Consider the following 26,978-nt stretch of genomic DNA (forward strand, 5'->3'; position numbering starts at 1 on the left):
GCTCTCACTGCAAAATGAAATGTTTCAAGAAAGATCTGATTGTCTGTTTTCCTGGATCAGAAAACGTTAGTAAAGTACTAAATTTTCAAGAGGAAGGCCTAAAGCTGATGTTTTCAAGGCTGAAAAAACAGACCTACCTACCTTATTACTTAGTTTGAGAAAAGCAGATGAAGTAGTCTGGATACCTACTGGTGAAGTGTGGCCCTTCTTGGTCAACGAGGGAGAACGGCCACAAATCCGGTAAGAAGGTGCTGGCCAGCAGGGGGCGCCTGCCCGGCACCACCTGGGATGAGCTGGCAAGTGGGAGCTGATCAGCAGGATCTAGGTGGCAGAGGGAAGCCAGAATTGGGGACGGGGGAATAACAGAAGGAGCAAAAAGGGCTGCGGAAGAATCACACGAGCATCTGCAAAGGCGATCACCTTCTGGAAAAAGCTATTCACATCTGCGTGTTTCTTAGTGAATTATAGCTGGAAAGGCTGACAAGCTGAGTTGGACGATGACAAGGAATTCGTGTCATTTGTTTGAAATGCACACCTGTGCAAGAGGGAGGGTAATTTTGACGATCTTGCTCTAACTGAAAAAACTTTATACCTACTTAACCTTTTGGGGCTTCTGAAAAATATATTGTAATTTTCTCCCATTTGTTCTTTGACCATATTAAAAATAACTTAAGGACACCTCTGTCTGTGAGTCGTCCTGACATTATGCCAAATGCTCTTTATACATACATTCTCACAATAACCACCAGATGCATATACTATTATTTCCGTTATTTTAAATATAAACTGAGGCGCAGGCGGGGTTAGATCTTTGACCTACTGCATGGAGTATTCTAGGTGTTTTAGGAAATGGTCATTTTTGGTACCACTGAGGAAGGAAGAAATTTAAATACAAATACAACTCACAGTGGATCAAGAAAACACTGGACTAGCTTTGATGGAGACATAAACGTCATTCTGTAGGCTACTAAACAGAATGAATTCATCATCAGAGAAGAAGAACTTCCAAATTATTTTCTAATCCTGGATTCTAGGAGTCTGCATTTGTGCTATGACATGATTTAATCACAGAAGCCAATATACTAAAATGCAAAAAAAAAAAAGTGTTAGGTTTTTGCTGGGAAATATCTTAGGGATAATCAGGTAAGGTCACAGGAGACAGGATCCATCTGTTTGGAGGATACAGCATCCTACTCACCCTCATCACCTCTTAGCCCTGTGACCACCTCCCCCCACCTTGGAAACTTCTCATGGGTTCCTCCCCACTGTCCATGCTTTTGCTTCCGCTATTCCCAACATGAGGAATAGCCTCCTCCATTCCAATGCAAATCCCGCACTTGAGTTCAAGATTCAAAATCCACATCCCACACAAAACCTTTCCCACTAAGCGCAAACAATAATGAGCTTACTTGTTCTTTGCAATCTTATACCGTTCTAGTCTGCCGATCCTATTGTCTACCACTTAAGCAAATATTATTTTATATACTTTTCTGGTTGCTTTATGAAAACTGCCTTCCTGGCATGTTTCTGAGTTTCTTTTCCTGTCTCAAAAATGGGGCAGAGGGCAGTCCTTAAATCATGCTTCTTGGTTAACAGGCAACCATTGGCAAGGTAACTGCCGTCACAGTCTCATTACCTTAAAGGTGATTCAATGGAGGATGATCTGGAGTTTGCTGGTATCGACTGATACAGCCAGAGCATTAAAAAAAAAAGATAATAGCAAGCCTCACTTAATTTGGGATCTATTTCTAAAGTGAGAGAGCCATGGTCCCAAGAGTTTTCAATGAGAAAGATGAGGTAGAAATGAGCCAAAGAGATGCCATAATATTGTACAGAAGTGGTCATGCTGGCCCAAGATGCTGATGCTCCAACCTCACCCTGTCCATCCCCCCCCCCCCCCCCCCGGAGGCCTGCGATCACCCTTCTCTGCTACTCTGCCTCCACGGCCTGAATTAACGCTCCTGCCCACTGCCGCTATGCCCTTTGAACGGTTCCAGCTTGCCCTGGAGAGCCGTGACATTTTAGTGGTGGGTGAGGCTAACTCCTCTGTAAAGAGTGTATCTGTTGGGAATGCAGTTTTTGGAAGAAAGACACCATTTAAACAGAACACTATTCCTTTGACAGCCCCACAGAATGGGGCAAATGAATTAGAAACAGCAAATCAAGTCCAAGCTGGTATCAAGCCTGGGGAGGCTGTGAAGCGCAATGCCCTGTTTTAAGCCGGCCGCCATATTTTGCCATGACCAATGAATTCCATCACTTCAACAGGAATATACTGGCTGTTAACACAGTCAAGAAATGCTTTTCTTGGAATACGGTGAAGGAAGTAAAATGAGCAGTAAGTTTATTGGAGAAGAGATTCTTTTAAAATGACTCTTCGGACAACACACTCAGAATGGAAAACTTTTGGTGTCATACGTTGTAAGAGAGCATGAAGAGTGTTTTAATAATGAGCCAACATCTTGTGTCATATAGCTAACAACTTGGCTTAGACTCTAACAGATATATACAGGTAGTTATCTACCCAGAAAATAACGTAAGAGCCGCTGCCATAGTTTATTCAACAGCCAGAGGTACCAGAGCCAGGGTAAATAAATGCCACTTCCTATTCACAACCACTAGGACTTACTGAACTAGAAATTACTCCAAAACTAGGCAGTTTTTCCAAGTAAGAGATACTTGGACAACAAAGGAAGAGACTCCCAGGCTTTTCCATGAGTTTGGGCCTGCATCCTGAGACTGCCCAGGATGGGACTGGTTCAGGGGAAGAGACCACCTGGCCACCTTGTGTTTGGAATTTTCCTTGTTACACTGTGTAAATTTCTGAAATAACATGATTTCTTTCAGAGCATCTAATTTTGCTTCTCTTAAACCAAGATACTTTTGGGGATATGCAATCAATGTGAAATATTTCAATCCATTTTCTCTTTGCCTTTAGGGAGTTTTACTACTATTACAGTGGAAAATACCTGTCATTAAAAGAGAACAAGCTATTTTTTTAATATGCTCATTGTGAAAGTAAAAAAAAATTACTATTACCAAGAATGGGTGTATATATATATATATATATATATACATATATATATATATATACACATATGTATATATATGGCATGTATATATATATATACCTATTCTTGATAATAGTAATTTTATCAAATATATATAATTGTAACTTTATCAAGTATATATAATTTAAATATATATATTTATTTAACATTTTCTTATTGTTGAGGGACAGAGCATGAGCAGGGGAGGGGCAGAGAGAGAGAGGGAGACACAGAATCTGAAGCAGGCTCCAGGTTCTGAGCTGTCAGCACAGAGCCTGACGTGGGGCTCGAACCCACAAACCATGAGATCATGACCTGAGCTGAAGTCAGACGCTTAACCGACTGAGCCATCCAGGTGTCCCAGGAATGAGTATATTTTTAAAGGGAGGCTTTACTGCTCTAAAAACAAACAACTTCCATTTTCTTCTGTTTTAGGAGTCTTCTACTTAAGGTCGTAAGTAAAGGTTTTTTTTCCTTCCAAAGCGTTAAAAACTTAGAACAAGAGAGATTAAATAGTTGGTTTAGGGAGTTTAGGCATTACACACCATCTAATCTCTTCACTTAATCTTTTAACTTCTATCAGGATAAAATCCATTCATCCACGAGCAGGGTTTCCCCCAAATTCAAATAACAAAATGGTGGGGGAAGAAATGGTGAGAGGTAGAAAGTAGACACGTTCCTGATAGCAGAGCACTTAGGATTTGTGTTTATAATTAATCTGCCGGGCCTTGGTAAGCCCTGTGTACCTCCGTTATGTGTTAAGTGTCATGGGATGAGCATAGCGCCAACACTGTTGCTTTTCCAAAGTACGATGAGAAAGAGCTGAGCTCCACACTATGTGCAAAGGCCCTGTGACCTGATGGCATAGTCAAATTGAGTCATGGAAAGGTATTTATGAAAGGAACTTAAAATTGCTTCTCATTAAGTGTGGCAAAGATAAATAAGAACAGAATTACTAACTGTCCTAGAAAAGCAATTCTACCACTGTAATGCCTAATTAATTCTAGAAGCATCTAATTTACAGGCATATGTTTGACTCTACCAGTAAAGTTTCCATGCTAGTAGCAAAACTCACTATTTCATCTTATGATAATTGGTAAAAACTCTTCAGAGATGGTAACATTTACACAAATGAAAAGTGAAATTAAATTCCAGGTTGACAGACTCAGCATTTGCCTGGATCACAAAACTTTGCTCCTGGAGACCAGTAAACACATTTCCCTGGTGAGGAAATTATTTTGGTTTATTCCAATTTGAAACTCTTTCATAGGATTTGAGCACTGTGGGGAAGAATTAAATCCTCTCAGCTCCTCTGAGAAAGAACACTTTATTCTTCAAAAGACAAATCCCAGAATGAAATTGGACCATTATGTTACACCATATACAAAAATAAATTCAAAATGGATTGAAGGCTTAAATGTAAGACCTAAAAGCAAAATATGCTCAGAAGAAATTATGGACAGTAAGTTCTTTGACATTTGTCTTAGCAGTATTTGTTTGGACCAGTCTCCTTAGGCTAGGGAAACAAAACTAAAATTAAAAAAAATGGGATTACATCAAACTAAAAAGATTTTGCACAGAGAAGGAAACCGTCAACAAAACAAAAAGGCAACCTACTGAATGGGAGAAGTTATTTGTAAGTCATACATCTGATATGGGGTTAATATCTGAAATATATAAGGGATTTACATGACTTAATATCAAAAAAACCAAAGTGGTTAAAAAATGTTCAGAGGACTTGAATGGACATTTTTCCAAAGAAGACTTACAGATGGACAACAGGCACATAAAAAGATGCTCAGCATCGCTCATTAGGGAAATTCGAATCAAAACCACAATATCACCTCACTCTTATCAGACTGACTACTACCAATAAGACAAAAAAGAAGAATTGGCAAGGATGTAGAGAAACGGGAACATTTGCACACTGTTGGCGGGAATGTGAATGGTACAGCCACTGTGGAAAACAGTATGGAGGTTCCTCAAAAAGTTAAAAATAGAACTACCTTATGACCCGGCAATTGCACTACTAGGTATTTACCCAAAGGATACAAAAATACTGATTTGAAGGGATACAGTGCACCCCAATAGCAGCATTATCAACAACAGCCAAACTATGGAAAGGGCCCAAATGTCCATCAGTTGATGAATGCATAAAGATGATGTGATATATATTCACCAAAAGGAATGAAATCTTGCCATTTGCAACAATGTGGATCGAACTAGAGTATATTACGCTAAGCGAAATAAGTCAGTGAAAGACAAATATCATACGATGTCACTCATATGTGGAACTTAAGAAACACAACAGATGAACAAAGGGGAAGGGAAAGAAAAATAAGATAAAAACAGAGAGGGAGGCAAACCATGTGACTCTTAAACACAGAGAACAAACTGAAGGTTGCTGAAGGGGAGGTGGGCGGGGGGATGGGCTAAATGGGTGATGGGGATTTAGGGGGCACTTGTTGCGATGCGCACTGGGTGTTGTATGTAAGTGATGAATCACTGACTTCTGCTCCTGAAACCAATACTTATTTTTAAAAAGACATTCTTTCACAGTGGAATGATCCCAAAAAGGAAAAAAAAAAAAGTTTGCTCTTACTCTCAGTTCTTGGGGAACAGAATTTGGCTTCTTTATGTTGATCTCAATGCTATTGTTGTCTTGTTTGAGTTCCACTGGGGACCCATCCACTCTGGCCACACCTTCAAACATCTGGGATTTGGTTAATGAGGAGGCAAGTACCACCGTGGGACTCTCTCTTTCCTTCTCCTTGTCACCATGAACTGTTTCTCCATTCACACTGACTTTCCCATCTACCTATAAAAAACACAGTGAACAAAAAACACAAGCTATTCCCCAATGAAAGACTATAACAAAAGAACACATTCAGAGTCACGGTAAAACACTATCACTTAATAATCAGGATCCAACCAAAAGTAAGGCCTCTCAAATGCTTCCATTGGCTCTGGAAATTAGGGCCCCCATAAATGACCTCTTTAAGGACCTCTTTTATTTATTTTTATTTTTTTAAGTTATTTATTTATTTATTTATTTATTTTTAATTCTTTTTAACATTTATTTATTACTGAGAGACAGAGACAGAGAGAGCACGAGCAGGGGAGGGGCAAAGAGAGGGGGAGACACAGAATCCCAAGCAGGCTCCAGGCTCCGAGCTGTCAGCACAGAGCCCGACGCGGGGCTTGAACTCACAAACTGTGAGATCATGACCCGAGCTGAAATCAGACGCTTAACTGACTGAGCCATCCAGGTGCCCCTAGTTTACAAGTTTTTTTAACGTTTATTTATTATTGAGAGACAGAGCATGGGCATTGGAGGGGCAGAGAGAGAGGGAGACACAGAATCTGAAGCAGGCTCCAGGCTCCGAGCTGTCAGCACAGAGCCCAATGCGGGACTTGAATTCAAGAACCGTGAGATCGTGACCTGAGCCGAAGTCAGACACTTAACCAACTGAGCCACCCAGGTGCCCAGAACCTCTTTTAACATTCATCAATCTTCTCGGGCCACTTCACTTTGGGTTAAATTTCCTGTTCACTTGGTCTGTGCTCTTATTTTAAAGTATAGAAAATTAAAGAATCTTAAGTATAAATACATGTCACACATTTGGGTTGCAGTGTACTTCATTCAAGTTCTGATTACTATTCCACAGTTTTGAGATTTTTTTTTCTGGCTATCATATAAATTAGGTAGAACCCACCTCAGCTCAGGAACCTTCTATAGGTTATTCTGTGGTAAGGGGGCAATGGGTACATTTTTGGAAGCTAACACAAAGGGCAGGGGGCCTGATACTATGCTATATTACAGTGAATCCCCATTTCCAGTTAATTTTACAATCCCAATTTTTCCAAGAACAAAAGGCCATCACATTAAAATATTTTTGTTTTGTACCCATGTGTAGGGAAGGTGGTAAAAGCAAGAAAGGAGGAGCAGAGAGGGTGGTTAGTCTGGCTTCTTGAAAGGCACCTAGAACCTTCCCCTCCGTCTTAAAGTCTGGGGCAATATACACAGTGGTTGTAAGAGGAAGCTGCAGTCAGACAGCCTAAGACTCAATCCTGGCTCTACATTTAAAAACCACATAATCCTCAACAAGTGTCTTATCCTCTGTGCTCAGATTCCTCATCTATAAACTTTTATAATGGCATCTCCCTGATCGTGCTGTTGAGGGGATTTTATGGGTTAACATATGTACAGAGTTTACAACAATATCTGGCACAATTTATGTATATAAACATTAGCCATTATTATTACTAGGCCTTCTAAAATCTTTCAAGAGGAATAATGGAAGGCCAGATATTAGTTAGGGTTTATTTACCTTAAGCCTGTGGCTTAAAGAATCTATTGTCTGTGATCCATAAGAAAGAAACTTAAATCATAACTGAGCACACCCACATAACTATAGCTGAAATAGGGGTTTTGCAAAATACTTTTTACCTTTATTTTATGTGATGCACTATTTTTTTTTTTTTGTATTCTATTTTACTTTATTAAAAAATGCTAGGGGCGCCTGGGTGGCTCGGTTGGTTAGGCGACTGACTTCGGCTCAGGTCATGATCTCGCAGTTTGTGAGTTCAAGCCCCGCATCGGCTCTGTGCTGACAGCCGAGTACCCGGAGCCTGCTTCAGATTCTGTGTCTTCCCCTCTCTCTACCCCCTCCCCTGCTCACGTTCTATGTCTCTCTGTCTCTCAATAATAAATAAATGGTAAAGAAAAATTTAAAAAAATGCTAATACTAAGCCACTAAATTGATTTCATAACCTGGCAACAGGTAATAATTCTCACTTTGAAAAACACTGGCTTAAACTATTTCACTTGATTTTCCTTTACTCTTAATTCTGTTGTACTAGGAAACTAAGGCCGTATTCTCTGTCTCCCTCATCCCACTGCCCTACCCACATGAGCACACACACACACACACACACACACACACACACACACACACACACACGTATCCCTTAGCTTCTACCCTGGCATTATCTGGTAACAACTTTCCATTTATATACTACCTTTGACCATAACTGGGTTCACCCACTGAGTGGTGGGGCTGTGAATGGGGCCGACAGCCATAAATGCCTATGATGAGTCAAGGGCTCATTGGTGGTCAAGAGTGAACCCCAGCTCTAAAAAGATCTCTACTTAAGTTCTTCTCCCCATTCCTCCATGAATGCTCTTCCTGAGACCTTTGACACTCTTTTGCCACAATGGTGAGAGACAGGGATTCCTCAGGGCCAAAGTCTTGCCATAAAGTCATCTATCAAAATTCTTCTGTTTAAATGATCACCTTGCACTATTTATATAAAGAAAGGGAAATGGACATCTACATTATCTGATCGGATGCTTTGGATACCAAGTTAAATAAATGTATTATCTACCCCTGTTCTGGGCCACCTCAATATCAAATCTTCCTTCATGAAACATCACAGATAGTTCATGGTCACGAGCCCTAGGTGAAGGAGACCTGGTGTAGTACTCAGGTGGGATATTGAGCATGTATGGGGACATGATTATCTATGTGTGAGCCTGCCTGATGAGTGGCTCATTGTCTCAAGGAACATTCTTGTATTTATTCAATAAGAACTTGGTGAGTGCCTACTATTTCCCAGGTCCCTATGCCAGGCTTTTAGGAAGAAGCTGTGAACAACAAAGACACAGCTCCAGCCCTTCGGGGGACACACATCTCTATTCAACCCAGATGAGACATCCAGGGTACTTTCCTTTTGTTCTGTCAAAGGCTAAAGCACAGATATTAAGATCCATTCTGAGTTATGTAAGCAATAGTCAGAAAGTATATACTTTGGTTCCCTCTGAAATTCAACAGGAAGATACATGACATCACATTACTCAATTAGTTTAGCTGAGCAAACTTTCTTCACAGTCATGTGCCCTGGTCTCCTGGTGATGAAGTCCACCTCTGTCTTCTATTAAGAACCCATGTGGCGTGCAGGGACCATGAGAACTGATTTTTCTTTGTAATCCAAAGAGCTTTAAGCCAAAGAATGAGTGCTTCCTCATGATGTGAGGGAAAACACTGAGATTTGAGGAAGTGAAAAGATGTCTGGTTGTCAAACGATCCTTCGTTCTGGAACAGTATTTTACATATTCATGTTGGTAGGAAACAACCTAGTTTCTTTCCACTTAAAAATTTAAAAACCCGTGTCATCTGGGAATCAAGTACATCCCATGTTCCTATGTACTCCTTGTATTACTCTTTTTTTTTTTTTTTCAATTGTAGCATCTTTTTGGCTAGGATGTCAAATTCCTTAAAAAGAAGAGGTGGCTGCCTATGCTTCTATTTAAAACAAAGGCAATTAAAATTTTGTTCTGAGGATTTTGCTATAGCCCCAGGGTATCCTGGGATACCCAGGGTTTTACTAACCTAAGGGTCTGTTACCACTACTATAGAGAGACCATGCCCTTATATCAAATTCAAAAATAAGCCTTGCTCATGGAGATGTCTCAATTATCAATCTCATTGGAGTCTATCAGTAGGAATCGGGGGGGGGGGGGGGGGGGGATCATCTGTCCTTTAACTACTTGCAAACCAAATTTCCTGAGGCATAAACTTTACAATTGTAAATGTTAATACATTCCTCTTTTGTCTGATACAAATAATTCTATCTTCTTGAGGCGAGATGCTTTCTTTTTTTACCTGGGGTTTGGTTTTGCTTCTATTCTTAAGGAACATATCCTACCTTAAAGGTCTTCAGAACCTCTTGAGAGTTTTTGGGCTGGGAGTAAGGCTTGGGTGTCAGCATAGGCACTGCTTTGGGAGTGACAGTTTTGCTTGGAGAGCCACTGCCTGCTGACATGCTGGTATCCAGAACGCTGGTGCGAGCGATGGTGGTTTCCACAGTGGCAGTGAACTTGGGTGGAGGCAGTGACTGTTGCCGCAGGTATTTCATGGGGTTGGGGTCATTCAGGAAGGGGGTTAAGTTTGGCTCTGTTGAATGGCTTCTTTCCAGAATTTTTGGCATCTCCAAGCGTTCGAGAACAGCCTCGCTGATGGTGAACCTTTCGATGTACTGTTGAAGGATCCCCTCTGCTTCCTCCTGAGACCGTGCATTCTTGTAGGCCTCATGCAACTCCCTCTCTCTCCGCTCTCTAAAGGAGGAGCATGGGAAGGGCAGCAAGAACAAAGTCAACAGTCACAAAAATGGCAAAGAAGACCTTGGTAGGAACCAAGGTCGAGCTGAAAGGGGAGCACGGGGAGTGTGGAATACTGGTGTCAGAGCCTCTGTGAATACCAACAATTTTTAGAAAAAGCACATCTAGAGCATATTGCACATTTAAAAAAACAACAAAAGAACTCACTTTTCTTGAACAATTTCTCTGTAGGTTTTGATGCTTTTCCTTCGTTCACTTGTTCCATCCTCTCCAGCCAGTAACTTCTCCATTTTCTTCCTTTCTTCCTCTTTCTTGATTAAGTCCTGGGAAGCGCTTCTTCTACGACTCTTCCAACGAGCCAGGTCCTAGTGGGGGCGGGGGGTCAGGGGTAGACAGGACATACTTCTCCAGGCTTACACACAACTCCATGTCTACTCTTTAGAGTTTAGTGAGCACTCGCGATGGGCCCAGCACTATGCTAGGGCATTGCCACCCAATCCAATGTAAGTCTGGTTGGAACAGGAATGCCTCAAAGGCAGGAAATATTCAGATAGAGCTACAATATCCACAGCAGGGCAATGCATTCATTTAAGCACAGTAATGTGAAATGCAATCATATTTCACGTCAGCTGCTAAATTTTAAAGTATTGCTTCACAGGGTATCACAAGAAATTTCATTTCTTCCGATTTATGACCTGTGCATTGTGAATGGACTTGCTGACAACAGGATAGTAGGAATCAGCCACAGACCTACACAATTTCCTCTGGGAAGGAAGAAAAGGCAGAAATAATTATTTCTAGGAGTCTGGAGTCAGGTGGATGGGAGTGCAGCTGTGGGAAGTAATCCTAGCGCTATCTCTTCCATGCTTTGGAATCTCAGGCATGTTTCTTAGCCTGTCTGTACCTCTGTTTCCTCATCTCTAAAACAGGGATGCCAATTACACCTACTCTTACCAGCCTATTGTGAGCGTTAAATGACATAGTACAAATAAGGTGCCAGACACAGAGTAAGTGCCCAATATATTGTAGTCATAATTATTACTACGTAGACTTTGGAAATGTTAACTTTTTTGATCACCAATTTTGCATTAGCCACCTCAGAGTGCTCTGTGAGGATTACATGGAAGAATCCACCGTCCTTCTTGTCATCCCTATCTTCACGTTCTTCCCTGCCCTGGCTCTTTGCTCTCAGCACAGAGACGATCTCAAGGCCCTCATCAGGCCATAGAGACTTCCTTCTCTGGTTCTAATTTTGGCTACCTCACTCACTGCTGTGTGACTTTGGGTGAGTTACTTAGCTCTTCTGGGACATATGTGTGGAACTGAGGATGATACCAGTTGCTACCTCATCGGGTTACTAAGGAAACTGGAGAATTCCTACATGCAAGGCAGAACAGTGCCTGTAACCAGCAGGCTTTCAATGTTGGCGATTATTGTTGCCATCATCATCGTTATTGATTTCAATGTATCATCTCAAACAAAAGACAGGGCATCCTCAACTCTGCATCCCATGCCGGTTGCCTCCCTCCTGTTCCCCCTCCTTTGTGGCCAACCTTCTAGCAAGAGTACCTGTCGAATACACATCTGTATCCTTCACCTTTCACGTTGCCCTTAACTTTCTTACTAATCCCACACTTCCCGTCACTGGTCTGAAATCCTCTACGGGCTCCCTCCCCCTGCATGGCTTTCAAGCCTGTCTACCCACCCCCCTGATTTCCTGCTCCAAGGGGGCTCTGACCCACGGTTTGGGCAGCCTCCGCGCTGCCCGTGGCCTTGGCCGACACTCACATCTTGCCATTTGTCGTCCTCTTCTCGCAGCTGGTTGTTTATCAGCTGCAGCTGCTCCTGGCGGGCCCTGCTGTGCGGCTGCACCGCGGCCTCCTCCTCACACCGCATGTCAAACATACTCGTGCTCCTGAGCGTGGAGAGAGGAGAGACAAAAATGGACCGGCGCCCGGGATGTGTCTGCGCGTCCTGCCGCGCGGGGGCGCTACCGCGCTTGGAAAACCGCCCCTTCCCCGCAGCAGCTCAAGCCAGCCCCGTGATGCGGCCAGTTGCGATCCCCCAGCCTGCAGCGGGCATGCTAGCACCCCACTTCTTTTGCCGCGAAAGCCAAAACGTGGCCATCTTTGCCTTCCGTGGTGGCTGCAGCAAGTCAATGTCATTTTATCCGTAGGTGCCAAAATATGTTTATGGACGGGCTAGAAAAAGGTATTTGGAGCTCTAGGCTCTTCTCATGTGGAAATGTAGTAGAAAATAAAATGAAGAGAATTACAAGGTATAACGTAGGGAGAATTTGTGGGGAAGGAAGGAGGGTGCCATCCCACGCAGCAAATACTTCATTACCATAAATGCTTCTTTGCATAAAGAGCTGTCTTACATGCTTTCTACATTACCTAAGGCAATTTCCATTTTCAAAAAAAAATCATTCAGCCTCAAGTCTAAGACACCACCTTTTCATATTGTATTTTCTGACTTGTGGATGCATCCGATAACTACACATTAGTGATTCATATATTTGGTGTACTTATTTGTATTTCCTGTAAAAAATGTCTGTAAATTGGAAGTGCAGTTTGAGAGCATCTCGGAATCAAGGAAATAAGGTATTTTGTAGTAAGATTAAGGAATAAAATATATAAATCAGCATATACTTTGTATCCTAATAGTCTCACAAGCATTTTACCTTATTTTTGTCAGGATACTACTGAATTTACTCTTTTAAAAGAAAAAGGATAGGGAAAGCAATTTTTTCAACCCTTAGGCTGTACGTATAATTGATATGTCCTATAGGAGGTTATTAAATGTTGGACAAGACCATAGGGCCTTTTCTATGGTGCTTACATAGACCTTTGTTACAGCAGAAGCTGAAGCAGCAAGGTGAAAACAGAAATAAAACCCAAAGCAAAACCTTCCTTTTTTTTTTTTTTCCTCTCAAAGAAATGAGCTCTGGGGCCGAGTGAGTCACAACAGTCCAAAATCAAGAAATGGAGGTTCACTGTTCAACTCTAAGAACAGAAGACTATGATAGTCCATTTTCGAAGCCAGCTTAACACAAAGAAAAAGAAAAGCCATGCACTTAGACACCAGTTAATTCTACACATCATCAGTGATGTCCAAAATAGTTATCCCCACGGCCAGACAATGAACAGCTTCGGCATCACTGGCTGCCAGTGAGTTCCTTGGCAGACAGCTCTCTGGAAGGGGAAGACGTATCCCCAATGCAATGGCTGCCCACATTCAAAATGAATCTTCATGGATCTGTTGGGTGCCTCTTCCCTCTCTCTAGATGTTGGACAATTTAAATCTGACCTAAGAGAGCTAAAACTGAAGATTGTACTTCGGATCTGTCTTCCCCACAAGTATTCTAATACTCTGACTGCATAGAAGGACTTTCACCTGAGGTTTCTATTAGCACAAATATGACAAACCACCATGTGAAGATGCCTCTACACACTCAGAGGATGGTGCGGACTATGGCAGCCATGTCTCCCAAAAAGCTAAACTGCAGTCCTCAAAGGGGGAAGGGGCTGTGATTTATCATCCATTTTACACTACTTATCAATGTTGTTTAAGAAAGATTTAGGAATTTGCAGAGGTAGGCTGAAAAGTCTAACCTCACTTTTTTTAAACTCCAGGGATGAAAATTCACTTAAGGAGGCTTTGTAGAAAGAGACTGAAAATCATCCCATTTCTCCTCTCAGTTAAAAAAAAAAAACAAAACAAAACCAAAAAACCCTTAACCTTAAATCGATCCAATTTAGTCAGTTCATCTTTAAAGGCAATTTACAGTCTTCACGAAGACTGTGGAAGATAAAAACCTCTCTAAGCGGGGCTCTCTTTTAATCGAAGTCGTTAGCAGACTGTGGGTTAGAAAGGAGGCCCCCTTTTCAACTTCGCTATCTACCATTTCTAAAGGGCAGAATTTGGGTTTAGGCCACACTGGGTAGCCATAGAGCCAGGTCTTCTTCTAGAACCTCAGGAAAAAATGGCAGTCTTCTCTAATATTTGGGATTTGGTTATGTCACTTGGAAGAGAATGGGAGCAAAAGGCCTTGAGAATTGCCTCTTTCTGTCCAGGATTCCTATCTCTGCTCCCACCATGAAGTTCTAATGATCTCAGCCCCAATGCGGCCAAAAGCTGGTTAGTGAAATCAAAAGAGAAACCCTTGGTTGCCCTCTCATATACCAGGAAGCACTATTTCCCCCCAGAGGGGTTTGTTTGTTTGTTTGTTTGTTTAAAAAGAAATACCAGCAAACTGGCCAAAATAAAATAAAATAAAATAAAATAAAATAAAATAAAATAACTGAACTCTGAGCAATATCTCTATGCTATTTCAAAAAAAGGAACTAAGCAACTTGAAAATTGATAATACTAGACAGAAAATGGGCTGAGTCACCATTCAGAAAATGTTCCTTAGCTCAGAGGTTGGACTCAGCCTCCAAAATGAAGAAGTGTATGTCTAGGGACAGGGTAGGGGATCCTGGAGGAGCCCAGGTTCCAGAATATTCATATTAATGTGACTTGCACTCAAGCAGTGCTTCTCAGCCTTGTGCTGTTGGGACAAGGGTCCCTGGCTACATAGCCCCGAAGTCTCTCCTGGTGGTAGGTTGGCATTTTTGAGGACCAGGATTAAATCACCTCAAGGGGAGCCTGGAAAACGGTTTCTGGGCCAGGTCTACGGTGAGTGAATTAGGAATAAAATAGTCTATGGCTCTCACGGTACACTCGCTCCGTTGGTGGGGAGAGCCTTGGGAGAGGAGGAGTGTGCAAGTGAAGAAAAGGGCAAGAAGGTGAAACTACATCTATGGAAACATTCTTGGCTTGCCAGGAGGCGGAAATCTCTGTTTGCCTGTGTGGCAGGTCTGCCCCTGACCTGCATTTTCCTTAAAGGGCACATCTTTTTTTGATTGGGCTGTATTTTAAGAACGTGTCAATTCTGAATAAATAGAGCCTGCGCCAATAATTGCCCTTAAAGATGTTGAAGGAGGGAGATAGTTGGGGAATAAACTAAACATATATTAATTTCTATTTAAAAACTAAACTCCCAATATAAACTTTGCATTTGGCTCCCTGCATGGTTTCATATTAAGTTGTGTCTACTTCCAAGAAGGAAATTCAGCACTTTGTATACTCCTAGATAAGACCTCTGGAAAAGAAGTTTTTATGCTTCTTACTCCAGGAGGCTGCTTTTTGTAAATTTAGAGCGGAGAAGGGAGTCCCCACCTCCGCCCCTTTTAAAGATCGTTAACTTTCCCTGTCGGTGAGGTTTCACATTCAGGTACAGGCAAGAATCAAACGCTCTTTAACGTACCTTCCTTTCTTCCACCTCTTGGGATTTCCCAGAGATCCGTCTTAGGTAAAGTGCATGATGGCTTTGCATTGATGAAGAATAAATCCATTCCCTCAAAATGTTTTTGCTAACCATATCAAAGTAGTGTTTTACCTATCAATCTTATGTAATCCACCTTTCAGTGACTGTTACATATTGCCACTGCAGATTTTAAAAGTAATAACCAGGGCTCAATTTTATAGACTACTTAACTCCGTGCAATCAGTCAGGCTCAGGCTGAACTTGGTTTTGAGACAGGACTGTTCTGCACATCAGCCGCAGAGCAATTGTAGAGCGCACGTTGGGGTCATACCCTGGCACCGGAGTCAGACCGCTTAGTGCTGGGAGTACAAACCAAGCTGATGTGTTGAACACAGACATGGAACAGGTACTCAAAACAGTAGTTTTTTGGTCCAATCTCATTATCGTTGGTGGCAATGGTTTTTGTGTTTTACATTCTTATTTAGACTCCTCACTTGGTGACTTAAAGGCCAAGACTTAAGGCCATTTAAGTCTTTAAGGCCAAGACTTAAATGTCTTAGGCCAGCGTTTGCTTCTCCGATGGCTCAGACTCCCGTGAGGGCACAGAATGCCTCTCACAGAGGAGACATCAGTCTCAGCAGGCCACTGATGTTGTGATTCTTAAAACACAAATTACTCAAATCTGAGAAAGCTAGCATTCTACAAAGAAAACTTTTGCCTTAGATATCTATTTCAGAATGCTCTGCAGATGGGAAATCCATTTTTGAAATGGAGTAAATGCGGTCACAAGCGGGAGACTGTTGGCTTCTTCTCAAATCTGGACATGAGGCGGAGGTGGGGAATGAATCTCTGAGAGGACCGGCACTAAGGGGCAGGGAGAGGAAGCCCACGTCGTGTTTGACATGTTGACCCCTTGCTATGCCACAGAACCGGAATATAACCCCGACGTCCTGGTCAGGAGCACCCCACAGTTTATATTACTCCAACCTGGGAGGAACTTGGGCTTCTGAATCTATAATTAGTGGTTTAGGATTTGTTTTCTTCGTTCAGAAAAATATGGCTATAAGAATGACTGCTCCATTGTTAACTCCAAGTCCTAACATATCAAGAATTAAATGCAAAACGCAGAATAATTCTGTGGTTCAGAAGGGCTACCAACATCCAAACCGTAAGAAGAAAAACCTCACCGTGCCACGTCTAGGAAAAGCAAATGTTAAGTTTAAGCAGCAGCTGCATATTAGAATCATGCTTGTTACTCCTTCATTCATCTGTCCTGCACAGAACATATGTTCTGCATTCCAAGTTCAAGTGCTTTTCTGAGGCTGCATGAGTCAGTTAGCTGTTCAGTTCACTGTTGCATCAATGGCGTTTCAATTAGTAGTGAGTACCGGAAGCATGCAGTTTAAGCTAATAATTAATGTATTCCTATAAACACAAGACAACTTACTCTGCGTCATCAGACACAGGAGTTCTCGGACCGTATCTACAAGACCAAATACACAATTAGAGGATGGGCATGACAGAAGGTAAACACTGTAACCAAGCTGGAAACAAACACTACTGGTGAAATATTGGCACGCCAAACCTTTTTTGCTGATCACACTGGAAGAGAAGTGTCATTATACAATTAGCAATATTCATGAGCTACAGAAAAGGAAAGAAAAGTCTTGGCATTTCTAAAGAACGCAAACTGTGTATTAAAACACAGAGGAGAAATGAAAATAATCCCCATGCTACCCACAAAAAAGAAGCTGTTCAATACAAACACAGAAAGGCTTAGGTGCAACCCACAATGTTTAGAGAAGGCAGTTTAAAAAGAAACAAAACAAAACCTGTATTATGGTTGTTCACAAACAGTTAAGCTCTTCATGCCTTTATGTTCTGCAGTAACGGCTGTAATGGACACCCAACATAGAAGCACACGCTTACTGACCCTTTCCCTGATGTGTTAATGCATTTGCACAAATGACATCAAAGAGTGTTTCTGCACTTTTCTGAAAGCAAACCAGAACTCCAACCAGAACCCCAATCAGTGCCTTCCGCATGCATTTGACAAAAACCACAATTCCTAGAAAACTGGCAGCCTTAATCAAAACCAGGCTTGGATAATATTCCATAACTTGAAAAACCAATGTTTTTTTTGTTTTTTTTTTAATCTTCTATATTCTTCTGATTATTTAGGTCTACACAGTTGTACCTTCTACAATATAGACACTTTCGATTTTAATGTGTTTGCTAAAGCAAGGAAAAAGGTTAAATTAGAAAAAAGATATGAGGACATTATAGGGCATATTTTAAAGCACATTTTAAAAAAGCAGCTTCCACAAATGACTATCTCCTCAGCAAAGGGAGATTTTAAGAGAAGGTTCTTACCTATGCCCCAAAAGCATTTCTGCACTCTGATGGTGGACAAAGAATTATTTGGGTAAAGAAAACAATGTCCTGCTTTCAGTTTCCACCAAATTAAATTTTGGGGTTTTTAGCAAAAATTATCTAGTCTCATGTTCAGTTTCATAACAGTTTATGGGGGAAAATTCTAAAGATCTCTTCCTATAATCTTAGGGAAAACACCCTGGAATTCATGGGTGCACGCACACATCCTTCTCTCTTATCTGCTCTTACCATTCTAGAACAGTCTGCATTCATTAACAATTGTTTTCATTTACAGTGAAGGCAACGAAACCAGTGCAAAACCCAAAGTTTCTGTTAAAATGGCCAAAAGGTTTGTGGATATTTCTCTTCTGGTAGTAAGGCTCATTTTCTGTTTCTCCAGGGGATAGTTTCAGAAGGAGCTAAAGTTTAACCTAATACCCTCAAGTTTCTAAAAATACTACTACATTGAAACAGATGACCAGTGGATTCCTCCATAATGAGAGAGTGCATAAGCGGTATTCATTCTGAAGACTGGATCTATGCTTCCCAGTTAATTAATAGGCCTGTTGGAACAGGCTTATGCAAATACAGTGTTTTCTAAATTATCTATGGAATAGAGCAGAGAAGTTATGCCTAGTTAACTTAGAAATAATCAATTAATAGTTAGCATGTGTTTTTGTGTTTCTATCTGAAGATTTCTCTTAATGTTTTATTGAAGTATAATATATGCTGCAGAAAGTGCACCTATCATACACACATTCCTTAGTGAATCTACACAAACCATATATACCCAGAGATTAGTATCAAGTGTTTTCTGCTGTATAAATGGACCCATGTAGTATGTATCCTTTTGAGTTTGGCTTCTTTAACACATTTTGTTGATGAGATTCAGCTATATGTATGCTGTATGTAGGATATATTTTCTTTTTTAAAAATATCTTTAGGGGCGCCTGGGTGGCTCAGTCGGTTAAGTGGCCGACTTCAGGTCACTCAGGTCATGATCTCGCGGTCCGTGAGTTCGAGCCCCGCGTCGGGCTCTGGGCTGACGGCTCAGAACCTGGAGCCTGTTTCAGATTCTGTGTCTCCCTCTCTCTGACCCTCCCCTGTTCATGCTCTGTCTCTCTCTGTCTCAAAAATAAATAAAACGTTAAAAAAATTAAGAAAAAAATATCTTTAGTTTTGAGGAGGTGTGGGGGGAGGGGCAGAGAGAAAGAGGAACTGAGGATCCCAAGCCAGCTGTACATTACGAGCAGAAAGCCTGATGATGTGGGGCCCAAACTCACAAACTATGAGATCATGACTTGAGCTAAAGTTGGATGCTTAACCAACTGAGCCACCCAGGCATCCCATTTTTTATTTTTCTCTTTTTTTGAGAGAGAGAGAGAGGGTGCACACGAACAATGGAGAAGGGCAGAAGGAGAGAATCCCAAGCAGGCTCCATGCTGAGCATGGAACCCAACATGGGGCTCAATCCCATGACCTTGGGATCATGACCTGAGCCGAAATCAAGAGTTGGACACTCAATCGACGATGCCACCTGGGCGCCCCACTTGTAGGATATATTTGAATTTAAACTGCTTCTACACAAAATATTTAACAGCATTTCATGGAAATCTCTGTCAACAAATGTACATTTACACTAAAATGTAAGCTCCATGAGGGCAGGGATTTTTCTATTTGGGTTCCCTGATGGTGACCAGACTAGGACTTCGACAACTATTTATTGAATACTCTGGAAACTGAAAAGAATAGTGCAGTTCCTAAAGATAATGTTCATTTAGCCCTTTACTCTATACTTAGGGGTTTAAGGAATTTCCTCTCAGACTAACTTATTAGTTTTAAGAGGGCATCAATTTAAGCAGAACTGCCTTTGCAGTTAAGGAAAAGATAATTAAGCTTGGGCTGCAAATGGCTTTCTCAGTTGTCCTATGGGAAACCGAAAAGTACAGGTAAGTTAAAAAGTCACTAATAAAGAGGTTTTCTTTTTTTTAAATGCAAAGTAGGTGAGTCAATAGGTACAAAATTGGCCAGACAAATCAGTTGGTATGAGCATCCCACCAAAAAGAAAAAAAAAAAAAAAAAAGAAAGAAAAAGGCAACGAATAAACTTTAATTGTGAGGGTAGGGATATTCAGAAAGATAAAGAGAATATTCTATGCATCTATTGATTGCATGTATTTAACTTTCAGCACTAACAAAGCATTTCAGGATCAATAATTGGCTAGTTATAAACTTCCTTATTGTGAACCGGCATATGCTTCATTTGAAGTGCGAGGGAAGAACGGGTTTCCTGCCCATTTAAAATGATCCCCTAGCACCCAGACCAGTGTTTTACACATAGTGATTACTCAATAAATACTTGTGGAAAAGAAACATGAGTTCCCAAAGCGAATGCTTACTCAGTCACACAACTGTGTCACACAGTTAATCTGACCATATCTCCTTCTGCTCAAACTAGCCATTCATTCTCTTTTGAATAGAAAGAGGACTTTCTCTGAATCACAAATAGGGGGGCAGATAAAAGTGACAGGCAATTCATCAGGCTTCCACAGCTTCCTCCATGCACGCCGGGCGGTGGGGGGAGGAGGGGCACTGGCTTTCCGCTCAGCTCAGGCAGAGCTGGGTTTGAATGTTGGAACTGTACTTACAGCTGTGTGGATGTGGACCTCGGTTTCCTAACTGCAAGATACAGATGAAAATTCTTCCTCCCAAAGGCTGTGTGAGGACTAAATAAATGGGAAAACACCTGGAAAGTGTCTAGTAGGCGGCCACGGGCTTTGCATCCTTCCTCCCTTTCGCTCTAACTGGCTTTACAGCAGCGCCCATAATCCCCGGCTGCACTGTGTCAGGGCATCTGGAAAGTGAGTGAGTGGGGTGGACCGGGCAGCCCAGTCAGTCCCTCCGTCACTAACCAGCCCTGACTGGCCTTGACCAACCGGGATCTGCATGTGATCCACGCACTCGCTTCCTTCTACGTCACCCGACCTGTGAATGGCCAGGAGAAGGCAAGCTGGAGGGAACAGACACACTTTGACAGGGCCACAAATATTACGAATATTACCCTTGCTTCCTGAAACCAATGTTTCAAGAAGGCTCTACTCTAGTACTAGTATGATTCAGAGGAATGTAAAGCAGAGGTTAGATCCAGGTTATAAAGATAGCTAGGATATTAACTTAAAAATGTGGATGTTACTTGAGATTTTCCCTGCTCCCCATCCTCCCTTCTGCCGCGCTCCCTTCAAGGTCCTTCGTGAAGCAGAACTCCCATCACTTCCTGTTTATAGTGGATCGTTTTTTTTTTTAAGTTTATACGTTTACTTGAGAGAGACAGAGACAATGCAAGTAGGGGAGGGGCAGAGAGAGAGAATCCCCAGCAAGCTCCATGCTGCCAGTACAGAGCTCAATGCAGGGCTCGAACTCATGAAACCGTGAGATCATGACCTGAGTCAAAACCGAGTCGGACACTTAACGGAGCCATCCAGGCGTCCCTATAGTGGATCATATAATTATGCAAAACACTCCTCACTCCTTTACCCTACACAGGTCTGGCAGACCACACTTTTAACAAAAAGGTATCACTCTTACTAAATAGCAACAGAGGCTTCAACAAACAGGCCTTTAACAATAAACCCCAGATTATTTCTTTACTCTTCCTTTTAAATCAAGTCATGGCATGGAATAGAAGAAATCTTACCTCTAGAAAGCACTGAGTGTTTGCTAATGTTGAAATTAAATTAAATTACAAACTGCTAAGTGGTATACATCTTCTTTGGACCTGAAGACCCCCCCAGGAATCAAAATGAAATTAAGTAGGTCAGAAAGAAGGTCAATTCGTTTACCTGAGGGCTCCTACATGCACTAATAAGAAATAAAAGAGTTACCCATTCAGGTTGCCCATGAGAGGAGAGTCAGAAAACATGCTGAACAGGAAAACTTGCAACTGGATATTTTTTCCATACCTGCTTATATGCAAAAAAAGGAAGAAAAAAAAAGTCTTGGCAGCCTGGGCCATTTCTGCAAGCAATAGTGGGTAAGTACCATAATGTGTTAATAACATACTCAAAGCATCCATGAAGGCTCAGACTAGAGAAACAAATCACAAAGGCTCAGGATAGTCTTCTGACCTCTTATCTTTCATTGGCGGACCTTTGGCAGATTCCTCCACATCCTGTTGCTTTGCAAATGGAACTGGGAGGAACTGGTTTGCGTTGGATCCAGTGCGTCTAAGAGATGTCCCGGTTCTCCTGACCATCATGTCATCTTTTTGTGAATCATACAACTTTTCTTGGCCTTTCAGTCCCCTGCCACTCCAGGCAGGAGCTGTCATCTTCTCCGAGCTCTCTTCTGTCCCTGAAGCCTTGCATTCGGCGGCTGGGGGACAAGAACTAGGGCAACATTCAGGCCAGCCAGTCAAAGGCCATTTATTGCTAAAGATGTTTTCAGTAGCATTCCTCACTGGCATTAACCCAAAACAGAAGAAGCCAATGTCCATGGAGGCAGCAGCACACATAGCAACTGAGTATTAATACCGTGGACCTCCATCATGCAACTGGTACTTACACAGGAATGGGTTTCCCTTTCCGATTTTCACGATTCCTGAGAATGAAATTTGGCCAGCACCCAACCACATGCAAAGGCTCAAGTCTCTACCCGGAGAGGGCACTGAAAGCAGGACTCTGACCCTGGGATGGGTGCATTCTTTTAAGAGACTTAACTCCACGCCACATCAGTCATCAAGTGCATACTGTGGCTCTAAGCTGTTTTCTGAGAACACAACAGCCACACACAGCAGAGGCAGCACACCCTGGAATGCAGGCAAGCGCTCACAGTGGCTGGCCGCTCTCCTCTGATCTTTCAGCCCTTGGCAGCGTCTCAGAATCTCTTTGAGTGGCTCCTTCTTTCTCCTCTTTGCCATCCTGCGGCAGCTGTTTGCATGTAACTAAAGCCAGAGAGGACGGCTTTACTGCTAGGGAAGAATTCACACCAGAGGCCTTGACCCCCACCTGTCATCCTTCACCTCCTGGGAAGGGAGAGAAAGTCCTCCTCACCTTCCTCTGTTCTTGGGCACTCGCACAAACTGCAGGCATGCTCCTCCTGGGTCTCCAGCACAGGAGCCAGCCGCGAGACCCTTTTGCAATGGTCATCTACACCAGAATCCACTATTCTGTTGATAATCAAGTAACAGTGGTGGCAAGAGAGAAGAGGAAAAAGAATTATGAAAGGACACAACGAAAGTTGTTGAGACTGAGAGATTAAGAGAGTTCAGTTGCTCTCATTCCGGAAGCTGGTTAGTAAGGATGACATACTCAGATGGAGATAATGGAATGTGAACCCCAGCGAGGGCCTGGGACAGGTCAAAAAAAGGCTGGCATGACCCTGGACGATGGGTCCCTCAGTAGTCAAGGACTCAACAATGCATTTCTTACTAATGTCTCATCCCCAGCTCCTCCGCCCCAGGTCCCTATCAGCCTCTGAAACACCAACTACGTATTTCTGGTCTACTAGGGTTATGTATATCTAGGATATATCTAGGATATATATATCTAGGATATATAGGTTATGTATATCTAGGATAGTCTGCTATCCTCCATGGTGTTGGCTACACTACTGGACCAAAGATACCCCTCTGTATGTCATGGACCATTCACTGCTTCCTTTGGATTGCAAGGCCAAGACATGAGGAAGGTATCTTGAGCATTTCCTGCTGCCACGGATAGCCTTACTTTGCTCCCACCATGCAGGTGGAATGGAGGTTCCCAAGAGAATCCAGACTCCTAAAAACCCGCTATACCTGCTTGCTGGAAGGGAGACCAGCCCCCTGAACTTGAACCCCCAAAAGAGGGCTTGGTAATTCAAAGCTGGAAGGCCTCCAGTGAGGATGAGAACTGGTGGTGGGCCTATGAGGGCTTTACCCAGGTGATCCCTCACAAATGTGGATGGTGATTCAGCCAAGGAAATTCTTCACTCATAGGAACCCCAAGAGAGAAGTCTTTTTCCATTCATGATTTATTATAGTTTTTTTTTTTTTTTTAAGTAGCAGAGGGAAGAGACCTTTATTTTCTTTTTGTCTCCTTCTTTGTCCAGATTTGGACTTAACGATATTAATAACTATTTTTTCCTCCTTCCATGGGATAAGAAACAGGGAGGTTTTAGATAAACCTGATTTTTATCCATAGATCTTTAGAAGAAACACTAGGGATATCATTAAAACATTCCATCTAGTTCATTCAATATTTCCAACTAATAAAATAGTGCTTAATGCAGCCGAGGGAAAAAGGGTCATTCTCCAAGATTACTGGCATTCCCAGGCAGTGATTCTGGTGACAACAGAATCAAAATGGACGCCTGCCATTAACGTTCACATACATGCGCCTCCCTAGGGCGACCCGCTAACGTTACTTCTCTGCCAACCAGCAAAAGAGCCTGTTAAAACTACGTGATCTCCGGAGGCTTCTTTAATGTGCTTCAGCAGGCTCTTTAAAAGCAGCAGTGATTCCCATGCAGATCTTGCACATGTATGGCGAGAAATACCTGCAATCATTTTGCGGATTAAGCGTTCGGTCTTTTTGTAAACCGGACGTGGCCGCTGAGGCTGGGGTGACAGAGTTCATTTCAATCTTGCTGCCGTGACCCATGACTTCTTCTACATCCTCCCTAGGCCCAGCCTTGCCGATGCTGAGTCGCTTCCACTTCTGCTGATCTATCTCTGTCACGGGTCCAAAGTGCACAAACTTTTGCCTGGGGCTGGAAGCTTTCTCATAGGCCCTTGCTCTGCGGCTGGCAAAGTCATCACGAATGGCAGTTTCTGCTTTAATTTCTGGTGAAGGCTCAGGGGCACAGATGTGCTCAACATCTCCATCCCTAGTCAGAACCAGAAATGAGTTCCAAAGATTTCTAAGGCAAGTACAAATGAGTAAGAGCTCTTTTTCTTAAATACTAGATTTATGAAAAACACTTCTATGGCTACAGCAGAATTGATTTTCCATTAATCAATCAAATGAAGAAGTGATCATTGTCTTGCCTAGGTAATAGTGCTTGAAGCTTCTATGGCTTTCAAAATATCACTTCCAACATCATAAATGATGGCATGAGAAAATCAGAGGTACGATGGGGGCGCCTGGGTGGCTCAGTCGGTTAAGCATCTGACTTCGGCTCAGGTCATGATCTCGCAGTTCGTGAGTTTAAGCCCCATGTCAGGCTCTGTGCTGACAGCTCAGAGCCTGGAGCCTGCTTCAGATTCTGTGTCTCCCTCTCTCTCTGCCCCTCCCCACTCGCGCTCTGACTCCCTCTCAAAAATAAATAAAATATTTTTAAAATTTTTTTAAAAAGAAAATCTTAGGTACAATGAAATAACTAAAATTAGCTAAAACTCAAGTCTAAATTGCTTACAGTAAACAAGCCTATCCATATAACCATTCACAGTAGCTGGTTCGATTAAAGAGGATGTTTTCCATCCAGTGGCTCGTAAATTTTAGTATTAATAACTTTCAACTCACGCAGAATATACTGTGTTTTGAGAGTTTTTGTTTTTCTAGCCCTGAGAATATAAAATGATAGAAGGATAAGCATTTGATTCCTTCAAAGTTCAATAATACTACTGCCAGGGGAAAACCAGGGGAAAAAAATGACACACCTTGTCTTTCCTGACACTTTCAGTCTCTCCCACGTCTCCAAGTCAGCCTCTGTTATATTGGAGACTGTGACAAATCTTGGAGCCTCTCGGTGAGGGGCAAGGTGGCCCTGAATTCTCCGCTGAGCCAGGTCATCCTTGTAAAGATCTGGCACCTTCCTCACTCCTTCTTCTGCAGGTTCGCTCTCCTGAGTCCGAGTAACACAGGTCACCATTGACTTCGCTTCTTCTATTTGGCCCTGGTTTCTGTCAATTTTATCCGGACCCCCATATCATTGGAAAAATCAGGTTCAAGGAAGGGGAGCAGACAAAGAGCAATGTCAAGCAAGGAACTTCAGAGGCTAAGGACAGAAGGAAATGATGGAAGCAACTTTCCCTTTCTCAAAAAATATGGAATCAATTGGAGTCTTGATTCCCTTTGCCTATGCTGCCCTCCTGACACTCTAATGAGATGAAGTTTTTCCACCCGATGACAGTCTCAAGTTTAGTTTAGGAAGAGAAGCCAGGGCTTGCTGAAAGACTATTAAGAATGGTAATGAGATTTCGGTTTGAGAGTAATGATGCCCAATTCCCACACTATTCAAGTTACTATAATGAATTCAAGTTTTCTGATTGAATCCCTGAGCCCTTTTGGAATGTCTTTTACAGCACCAGTAAAATGTTAGTAACGAGCTCTGCATGATCCAAATGCTAGGATTAGTTCGGAGATAGCTGGAACGTCATTCACATGTTAAACATCTCAACCGTAAACACACAACTGCCAGAAAGTACATTGAAGTCAATTCAGAACAGAAAGTTTTTATGTTCAAACTCAGCCTCTGGTCCCCGATAGCACCGGTTGGATTTGGGTGATGTAAACCTGAAGAATAAACAGTGTATCCCATTTATCTGGACCTACAGAGCCAATACCCATTTGTCTCTTGTGTTAATAAGTCATCTTTATTGATGTTAACACTGATATTTTCAATTGTTCTCCTAAGAAGTGGATGTCAGGTGGCTAATGCCGACAATGCTGTAATCTACATCGAAGAAGCTGTGACATCCCCGTGCATTAACATTCTATGGCATTAAAGATCAATTTCCAATTAAATACGCCTCTTGAGATAGAAAATCTCAAAAACCTACATAAATAGGACTATTTATTTTTTTAAAAAATATATCATCCAAGCGAGAAAACTGTGAGGTATTCTCTTGTTACCTGGATGACACGGTGTATTTGCAAAGCCTCTGCCAGTAGGAGGTTTACTTTTAGTTTGGGAACGGGAATGAAGGAAGGGCAGAGCCGAGAGCCACGAGGGGCCTTATCTTCTTTCATCCGTTCTTTGATGCTGTCACAAGAGGTCATGGGCCATCCCAGACTCAGAGCTGTGTCCCCAAACACAGAGTCAGGTGACAACAGACAAATGAGGCTGGAAATACCAGGAATTAAAATTGCATGCAGGAGAAAGGAAAAAAGGGAGATACAAAAGCTATTCCTTTTCCTAACTCAAGTTGC

The 26,978-nt window shown here is 42.2% G+C and overlaps 1 protein-coding gene across 15 annotated transcripts in view; it reads right to left on the reverse strand.

The window, feature by feature from the left end:
• Positions 1-26,978, reverse strand: part of LIMCH1 (LIM and calponin homology domains 1) — a 326,534-nt gene that overhangs the window by 48,177 nt on the left and 251,379 nt on the right. For 7 of the 15 annotated variants that reach the window (XM_027056026.2, XM_027056000.2, XM_027056018.2 and 4 more), the window contains 5 exons: positions 16,929-16,964; positions 11,959-12,085; positions 10,378-10,535; positions 9,759-10,167; positions 5,653-5,868 (listed from right to left, as the gene is read on the reverse strand). In XM_027056026.2, the coding sequence (XP_026911827.1) occupies positions 5,653-5,868; positions 9,759-10,167; positions 10,378-10,535; positions 11,959-12,085; positions 16,929-16,964 (946 nt within the window). Of the gene's footprint in view, positions 1-5,652; positions 5,869-9,758; positions 10,168-10,377; positions 10,536-11,958; positions 12,086-16,928; positions 16,965-21,977; positions 22,239-22,680; positions 22,793-22,901; positions 23,018-24,384; positions 24,715-25,486; positions 25,730-26,978 lie in introns of all 15 variants that reach the window. The other 8 variants (XM_027056037.2, XM_027056003.2, XM_027056010.2 and 5 more) reach the window with 2 other exon arrangements.

This window comes from Acinonyx jubatus, chromosome B1 (assembly GCF_027475565.1).
Source record: "Acinonyx jubatus isolate Ajub_Pintada_27869175 chromosome B1, VMU_Ajub_asm_v1.0, whole genome shotgun sequence".
Taxonomy (NCBI): Eukaryota; Metazoa; Chordata; class Mammalia; order Carnivora; family Felidae; genus Acinonyx; species Acinonyx jubatus.